At 50.4% G+C, this 9592-nt stretch overlaps 1 protein-coding gene across 1 annotated transcript; it reads left to right on the forward strand.

Moving 5' to 3' along the window:
• The first annotated feature begins 8025 nt into the window (after window positions 1–8025).
• LOC136473363 (uncharacterized) lies at window positions 8026–8855 on the forward strand. Its single transcript, XM_066471014.1, has one exon. It carries the CDS (start codon window positions 8221–8223, stop codon window positions 8530–8532), a length of 312 nt encoding a protein of 103 aa, XP_066327111.1. The 5' UTR covers window positions 8026–8220; the 3' UTR covers window positions 8533–8855.
• The last annotated feature ends 737 nt before the right edge of the window (window positions 8856–9592 follow it).

Genomic DNA, 9592 nt, shown 5'->3' on the forward strand with positions numbered 1-9592 from the left:
AAGCGATGTATCCATTCATTATTTGAAGAAAAGTCCAATGAATGCGACGTATTGAGCAATGTTGTGCGAGGGAGACTTATCCAAAACTCTGCCTTCACCCGCGCCGCCTTGTTGGGGTACTCCACATCGGGAGCGACGACGTAGTGGTCAAACGAGTAGGCTGGCTCCGTCTTCGATGCGTACGTGGCAATGCCAGGGAAGTATTGCCTACACAGAAGATCCAGGATGCCGTTGACTAGCCATGCGCTACCACCCGACACAACCACCCAGTTTCTGCACAAGTGATTAAGAAAAATTATTAGTTTTTTTCATCATATCATATGAAGTAGTGGTGATAACATATAAAGTTACTTACTTTTGCCCTTTGGGCCAATCACTGGGCGTTGGTGAGGAAGCGGAACCTGAGGGAGGCTCGCGAGACCTCGCAAGTAGACACTTGAAGAGGAGTCAGAGGAAGCGGAACCCGTGCCTGCCGCCTCCCACGGCGTGGGAGGAGACTCGTCCTTGTGCGGCCCCTCCTCCTCATCCGTCTACCGAACCAGCTCCTCGTCTGACTCATCCACGGGCGCCACCACCTCCTCCAGCTCCTCCTCACGCGGCGTGGGAGGAGACGACCCCCTCCTATGGCTGGCGGTCCTCCTCCTGTCTGATCCCTCCACCGCCCCCTCCGCCTCCTCCTGCAGTCGGCGTGGTCTTTGGTAAATCAAGTTCACAGACCTATGACGGCCGCCTGCCATCTTTGTTCAATCACCTACAATAAAAAAGAAAAACAAAACATAATTAGAAATAGGTGCAAAAATGAACAAAACATAATTACAAAAAAAACATTGGTCTTGTTCATCCATTCATTGGTGTAATCACTCTGACTTCTCTGGCCTGTGTACATCCATTGACGGTCATCCATCCTCTAACGTATGTATCACCGAGCAAAGTAACCATCAATTGCATCTACATGGTGTTCCTACTGTGCTAATAGGTGAGGATAGGTCCTAATCCCACCCGCGGATGCGTAGATGAGGTTAGTCTCCATGCTCTACTCCTATCCGAGATAGAATTTTGGCAATACCTCCTCGCTGTTCTCTAGATACACGTCCTACCAAAGAAGAGTGCGTATCCGGAGAACAATAGGGAGGTGATGCCGAAACTCTATATCGGATTAGAACAGACCATGAAAACTAACCCATCTACGCATCCGCGGGCTGTCCAAAAAACGTGGACAATCTAAAACAGATACGGTCGTAGATATGCAAAGATCTGCATACCTCCAACTGTATCTCTTTTGAACGGGAGACGCCTAACTGGGTTACGCGATCTACAGCCATGATACGGAAAGAGGGGTTATACCTAGGGTGGCGGTGAAGTCAGGCTAGCGGGGCCATGGTGGGTCAGTGCAGTGGCGAGGTGACGCAGTGCAGGTAGACCCGCAGCGGCAAGGAAGACGATCGGGGTCGCCGAGATACTCCGGCTCGGCTATGATGGCTCTTCTCTGTAAAAAAAAAGAACAAAATACTATCTCAGTTCAAAATTTTGGCTGAACCTCCCCTGCACGGTGAGGTATCCAAAACATGCAAAAAAACATACGACACGATGGCCGACAACCACATATACATATGCATTCAATTCAACATATCATTGCCAAGTTACATTCATCCACCACCACCGCCGCCGCCGCCGCCACTCTACTCTTCTACTACTACAACCACCACCACCACCGCCACTCTACTCTTCTACTACTACAACCACCACCACCACCACCTATTACTACTACTACCACCACAACCACCTACTGTACTACTACTATCACCAACACAACCACCTACTACTACTACTCTACTGAACTCTACTTCTACTAAAACATACTACCATTGCTACTCTACTACTCACCTATAGTGTCGGGAGCTGGGAGGGCGTCGGGGCGTTGAGGTCAGCTGAGGTGCGCCGGGGATGGGGAGAGGATGGCCGCGGCGGTCGGAGGCGCGTCGAGGACGGTCGGGGTCGTGCCGAGAGGGCCGGGGCGGCGCTGCCATGGGCCGGGGCATAGGCCGTGGGGTTGGAGCGGCAGGCCATGGTGTCCGGGGCGGCCGGCGGAGGCGTGCCGGTGTGGGCGGGCCTGCGGGCGAAGGCGGTGGGGCACGCCGGTGGGGGCGCGCCACCGTGCGCGGGCGACGGAGCGGCGGGGGCACGTCGGTGGGGTGGGGCGGGCAAAGGCGGTGGGGCACGCGGGAGGGGCGTGCGCGGGGTGGGGCGGCGCGGCTCTGCGCGGGGCGGGGCAGGGCGGCGTGGCGTGGGGCGGGGCGGGACAGCGGTGCACGTGTGTGCGTGTGTGGGAGGGAGGGAGGCCGGTTTGTCTAAGTGGATGGGTCGTTTGCCGAGTGCCCCGATCTAGCACTCGGCAAAGGAGGCCGGTTTGCCGAGTGCCAGATCGGGGCACTCGACAAACGTGTTTTCTTTTTTTTTTGAAATCTAAACCCTAAACCGCACTGCATCGTTTTTTTTTAAAATACCACTTTGCCGAGTGCCGGCGGAGAGGCACTTGGCAAACATTTAAAAAAATTTGGCACGGTCTTTGCCGAGTGTCCCCACGGACACTCAACAAAGGGAACACTTTGTCGAGTGCCTGACAGCTGGCACTCGGCAATAGGGATGAAAACGGTATGGATATTTTTCGACCGTATTCGAAACCGAATCCGTTTAGAGGGGTTGAGATCTGTCCGTATCCGAGTCCAGATATCCAACATCCGATACCGTATCCGTATCCGAATACTCAAATCGCATATTTATGATGTCAATATCCAATCGTATCCTATCCGACATAGTTGATACTATCCGTATTCGAATCCGAATCCGGACAGAAATATGAAAACAAATGTAATATCGGTGATATCCGTCCGTATCCGATCCGTTTTCATCCCTACTCGGCAAAGAGCAGGCGGCGGTAGGGGCACGCCGGCGGGGGCGCGCCGCCATGCGCGGGCGGCGGAGCGGTGGGGGTGCGTCGGCGGGGTGGGGCGAGCAGGGGCGCGTTGGCGGGCAGGGCGGGCGAAGGCAGTGGGGGCACGCGGGCAGGGGCGCACCGCTGTGCGCGGGCGGGGCGTGTGCGGGGCGGCGCGACGCGGCGTGGTTTGTAAGCATAGTACGTGATAACGTGCACCAAACCTTCCCAAATTTTTATCACATCCTCCACATTCGATATCATAACATCTCGACAAGTTTCATGATTTTCGGACTTCGTTTGGATTTTATAAAATTTAAAAACAATTTGTCCGCAAGTTCGTGGTCATGTTTCGTGAACAAGATGTTCGAAATTTCGGGTCCGTTCCTGGATACGGCCTCACACTATACTAAATACCCTGAATATCATTTTTTGAATCATTAAATTCCATTATTCGATGCACGTGCATTTCAAATTTGCATTTTGCGAAAAAATTAAATGAAATGACATAAATTAACTAAATATAGCAAAAAGCCATAAAAATGTACCAAATTTTAACATGGAGTCTCATGTACTGTAGGAGGACTCGAGAAAAATTTTAGTTCAAAAGTAGGAAAAAAATAGTTTGCCGTTATTCTTTGCCGAGTGTCAGGATCTGGCACTCGACAAAGAAGTGGTTTACCGAGTGCCTACCCACTGGCACTCGGCAAACCTGGATGGCAGACGGCGGCCATTACCTGACGCCGTTTTTTGCCGAGCGCCAGAGTTTGCCGAGTGCCCGACACTCGGCAAAAAGGGCCTTTGCCGAGTGTCTGGCTTTGCCGAGTGTCTGACACTCAGCAAAGCCTTCTTTGCCGAGTGTATATCGTTGCCGAGTGCGGCACTCGGCAAAATAACTCTTTGCCGAGTGCCCGACTTTTAGCCGTCGGCAAAGATAGTTGCACTCGGCAAAGGATCTGTTCCCGTAGTGAAAACAGCTTTGATCCTTTTGAAAGTTGCACAAAAACGTAACCTGTGGGGTATCATGCATAGTATGCCATTTAATTTGAGACAACACGAATGTACTCATATGTGAACAAATTAAAAATGGTACCAACGCGTTGAAAGGTCACGATAAGGGGCTAGAGGCATACGATTGCTGAATGAAGCCAGTCGGGACTGACGCTGATACATACATATGGGCGCTATAGAGGCCGCAGAGCTGCTATATGATTGGAACGGGCAGATCGAGTGATGGGTACGCTGATACTGTGACGAAGCCATCGCATGCATGTGCTCGCATGCTCCGTCTACGTGCGAAGCGAAGTAGAGTACGTGTGCGACGCGATCCAAACCCACCGGTGCCGCGCATGCGCACACGCACCGGAAAATGCACGGTCCCCCCCGGCTCGTCTCATCTACGTACCACACGTACAGCTAAGCGGCCAGCAGCACGCCACGCTATATGCCCTTATCGTAGCTTATTTCGCGTTGTTAGCTTGCTAGGTTAGCCCCACCTTTTGCTGTTTTAGGTCAAGGCGCCTTTGCTTTCGTGGTATGTATGTATCTGGTGCTTTTGTGCGGGATACAGGTTGTGCGGCTTGGTTGATCACAGCTGTATGTTCAGGTTATACTGAAGCTTCAACGAAGCAGGGTCGTGCTATAACGAGATAATAATGGTAGTGTAACTTTGGTTCTAGTGTTACCTTTTCTGAAACGATAATGCTTCTTATCAGATGTCCGACCCGTCGAACGCATCTGCGCTCTATTAAAAAATAAACCACACTCATCCGCTGGCTCGCTCGCTTCTCGCCACCTACATCGCATGTGCCGCCCGCTCCCTCCATGGCCAGCAGCGGCGCCCTCACCCACCCCGGCGCGCACCCTCCCGTAACCCAACGCATGGCAATGGGCTTCCTCCCTGGCTGACGGCGGCGCCTTCACCCACCCCGGCGTCCTCCTCCCTCACCACGGTGGCTCGTTCCCTCACCCTGGCATCCTCCTCCCCCACCCTGGCGGCGCCCCTCCCCCGACACTGGTGTCCTCCCCCACAGGGAGCTCTCAACGCCCTCAGATCTGGCAGCCATGCGCTCTCCGCGCCAGGCTCTCTCTCCCCCCTATCTTGCAATTGTATCTTTCAATTGTTTCAGACGCTTCAGATGTATGTTGCAGTTGAATCATACAGATGTTGCAAAAGTAGATCGGGGGGATGTTGTACATGGTGCATATATTGCAAGTGTTTCAAAGACATGTTGCAAGCATTTGTTCAAAATGTTTCACATGTTTCTAGACGTATGTTGCAATCGTTCTGATCTGGATGTTTCATATGTTTTCACACAAATGTTGCGATAATATGTTCCAAAATGTTTCACCTACTTCAGTCTTATGTTGCAGCAGTTTGTTCCATCTTGTTGTAAGTGTTTTATTCAAGTGTTGCAATAATATGGTCCAAATGTTTAACCTGCTTCAGTCTTTATGTTGTAGCAGTTTGCTCCATATTGTTACAAGTGTTTTATTCGAGCGTTTTGTGTTGTTCGGTCAGGGGGAGCCGGGGGGCGGCGCACGGGGGCGCGTGGCTCACCGGGGGGCTAGCGGACGAAGGCGCTAGGGACCGGCGGACGGGGGTGCTGCAGTCAGGGGGGCGCTGGGGCGTGCTCATCTCGCGCGTGGGGCGGTGCAATGACTGGACGTGGCAGGTTGAGGGACGAGCTGGGGGGGGGGGGGGCGCAGCTCGCCGAAGGGCTAGCGGACTGGGCGAGGGCCGTGGCGCCCTGGGGGCGTGTGCATGAGGCGGGGATGAAAGCGGACATGGGAGGGTTGAGCACTTGAGCGGAGCGTCCGGACGTGCGTGGTGTGCCGAACGTCTGGGCGGTAGATTAGCCATTTCTGATTTCCTCGATGCATGATAATGGTGTATCTGAATGGTACCACTCTGGTTATAGTTCATGTCGTGCATCTTTACTCCTTCTATTCAATATCTTTGCGTGTGCCTGTTTTATACTAGTTCTATTCACAGAGGCTTTATAGAGGGCGTCTCAAAAAAAAAAGAGGCTTTATAGAGGGTAGTTTGTAGATGATTAATGGGCAGAGGCGGCTACTCCACCCACAACTTCTACCTGTCTCTAGCGCCACCTTTAGAAAATCAATTTTTGAAGGTACACGGATAGAACCGTAGCCGCCTTTAGAGATCTATTTCTAGAATTTGTAAATTGGGACAGATAAAATAGCAAACAAATTGTTTTAACTAGAGAGGCAGCTCCTCTATAGAGACGGTTGGCCCAACCGCCTGCTCTTCCTTCTCAACAAATTGTTTCCGCTTAATTGGATTTCTAGAGACGGCTGAGAACAAGAGCCACCTCAAGATATCGATTTGTAGATGCGGCTTCGAGCGTAGGAGACACCACCAAGCAGCCACACGCTCGCTTCACAGCTAAAAATTTTCAAACTCTGGGAGACCTCACGAAGCAACCACACACGTGCTTCGCTATCATGAGGGCTCGAACCTGCGACCTCACCCTCCACCTATAGGAGACATGTGTCTATTTGGGATATTTGTCCTCCTCATTTTATCTTTATCCGATTTTCAAAATTAGTATTTGAAATCCTAAACGAATTCAAATAAAAAATTTGTCAACTACAAAGTATTATGACTTTTTTAGATCTATAACTTTGGTTTTGGTTGTTTCTCCATTCAAGGTCGTTTGAAAATTTTGAATTTTAAATATGATAAATTCAAATGTACTACCACAGTTCCAAATTATAGTTCGTTTGGCTTTTTTGATGGAGAGGTTGACCACTCGTCTTATTCAAAAAATATGTGTAAATATACACAAATTTAAGTCATACTTGAAGAACTTTTATTAATAAAGCAAGTCACAACAAAATAAATGATATATTACACAAAATTTTGAATAAGACAAGTGGTCAAATATTCGGTCAAAAAAGTTAAACGAATTATAATTTAAAACGGAGGGAGTAATTTTATTTGCATAGATGATTTCAAATAAAAAAGGTTGTTAACTATAAAGTTGCTTGACTTTTCAAGATCTATAACTTTTGTATTGGTAATTTCTCCATCCGAGATCATTTGAAAAATTCAAATTTTATTGTGCAGTTCCTATTTTAAAGGCGGTATATATAGACAATTTCTAGAGGCGTCTATAAATAGAACCCCCTCTAGAAATCAGTTTTTAGAGACGACTAAAAATAGAGCTACATCTAAAAATAAGGGCATTTGTAGAGACGTCTCATACACATGGCATCTGCCTCTACAAATGTATTTTTAGAAGGGACTCGATTTGGAGGCCACCATAAAGGCGGCTAGAAATTGAGCCGTGTCTACAGGAAAATCCTACGGTTGCTTAAAATCAATTTTGTAGTAATGAGAAAAATATCATAAGTCTCATGATTTTTCACGCAAACTACACTTTTAGGGTGTAGGAAATCAAATTATACCTGACCAAATCTCAGCCGCCTCTAGAAATCGTTCTCAAACATTTAAATCGTGAAAATAAAATAACAAAAAAGTCAGTAATCATGTGATTTTCGCACAAAAAACACATTTATATAACCTCATGCCTCGCTACTGCTTTCTTACCTCACGGTCTGCAGCTCGCTCCAACGATGACAATGTGACATGCACGGCAAGAAAGCGGACGCTAGCGCTCTACATGTAGCACTAGCACACATGATCCGCGGTCGCTCGCGCGCTGCCACTGCCCTGCAGCTGTTATCCATTGGCCATGGCGATACTAGCGCCCTAGCCTCGATGACCTGGTGATCGCGGCAGCCACGCACGGCGAGCCGGCGACCGTCCCGTGCCGCCGCGCCACGTAGAGCCGCGGTCCAAAGCGCAAGCGCAGCGATCCGATCACTCTGGAAGCCAAAGCCAACAGAACAGAAACAGCTGTCGGGCACGTGCGGGCGACGGCAACCAGACGAGACCCACGCCCGGGCCCCACCGCGCCCCCCGCCCCAACCCTACCGCCGAACCACCGCTCGCCGTCCGTCCACTCCACTCGATGTCTCGATCCCATCGCCCGGCCCCCTCGCGCCCGCGCTTTTTTCCTCGGTGGCGGGCGCCTTTCCCCCGAGCCTTTTTCCTCCACGTCCGCGCGAAAGCACGCTCACATGACCCCCCGCCGAGCGCCGCGCCACGCCACGCCGCGACGAGACGCGATGGCAGGCAGCCTCGGCCTATTTATTCCCACGGGGCTGAGGCTTGCCCTCTCCGCGTGCGCCCGCCACGTAGGAACAGCTCGCTTGGCTAGCAGGCTAGGCGCTGGTGCGGCTGCCTCTGCCTGAGCGTCATGGAGGAGAGGCGGAGGACCCGCGCCCGCGGGAGCGACAGCGGCGGCGGCGGGAGGCGTCCGTCGACGCGCGCGGCCGGCGCGGCGCTGCGCCGGAAGGTGCGGGAGCTGCGCCGCCTGGTGCCCGGCGTGGAGGAGGCGCCCGCGGGGGCACTGCTCGTCCGCACCGCCGACTACATCGTGCGGCTCCGGGCCAGGGTCGAGCTCCTCCGGGCACTCGCGGCCGTCTACGGCGCAGCGCCGGCGCCGCTGGAACTCGCCGACGACGGTGCGGACGCTGCTAGCGCCGACGCTGATGCGTGCGCTGCATGAGTTCATCAACCATTATGCAATTGCATGGATCTTTTAGTTAATTTCAAAAAAGGATGCAGCTACCTAGCATGCAGCCCAGCTCGTCCGATGCACGTATCGATCGACGAACACTGTGGTACGTGTGTGCGCAGCAGTTAACTTCAATTCAGTTGGTGAAATGCATGTGAAATTCAGAAATTGCAGGAGGCCGGGGTCGATGTTGTCTACAATTTTGGATTCATTATTATTTCTCTCTTCTTTTATGAATGAAGGTATACATCTTAGTGTTTAACTAGTAGGTTATCGTATATGTTCCCGATGCATGGTTCTATATTTGTATTATTTATAATTTCCGGGATCTCGATCTCGGTTGCAAGAAAAGCTCGGATCGATGTTCCATACACGACGCCCCTACGCAGAGAAACAAAATGTTTCTCTTTTTCTTTTAGGAAAAAAAAAACAGAAACAAGAATTGCAGTTCATGGTGGTGTATATATTCATGTAACAAAAACATTTTCCTTTCTACTACCTGACAGTGATATTGTTTAATTTTCTAAGACTTAATATTTTTGTTTTCACATGGATTTAAGACTTGGTTTGTAGTAAAAACTCAAACCTTTAGCAGCTACCGAGAGCCGTAACAGGGAATGACACGTTGTGCTACCTTTTCTATTGGTATTATTAGGTAGTACCATACGGCTGTATTATTGAGTAGAGCCGCCAGTACTGTCCAACATGCATGGTGAGATGTGAGCTGGATCGATGTTGCCTGCACATACGTACACGTTCAAAGCAATAGGTCCATATACACCACGTATATATAGACGGATTACCATTTTGTGCCGACTATACTAGATATTCAAGCCTAGTTTCACGCACGATTTATTCCATGCATTCATGTTTCGATCCAGCAAAATGTGTACAACCAAGACTACATTGGATGTAATAGCAATTCTACCGCATTCTCATTTTCCTTTCACTTAAAAGTTTTTTTTAACTGTCACCTTGTGGAAAGGATCACCACCTGAATTGTATTGGAATACCATGGCATAACCATATCAACAACCTTGTTTGTTGGGAA

The sequence above is a fragment of the Miscanthus floridulus genome, chromosome 8 (assembly GCF_019320115.1).
Source record: "Miscanthus floridulus cultivar M001 chromosome 8, ASM1932011v1, whole genome shotgun sequence".
NCBI classification, from domain to species: Eukaryota; Viridiplantae; Streptophyta; class Magnoliopsida; order Poales; family Poaceae; genus Miscanthus; species Miscanthus floridulus.

Bases quoted from the DNA above. Each gene is read 5' to 3' on its own strand.
- LOC136473363 (XM_066471014.1), top strand. From the start codon at position 8,221: ATGGAGGAGAGGCGGAGGACCCGCGCCCGCGGGAGCGACAGCGGCGGC.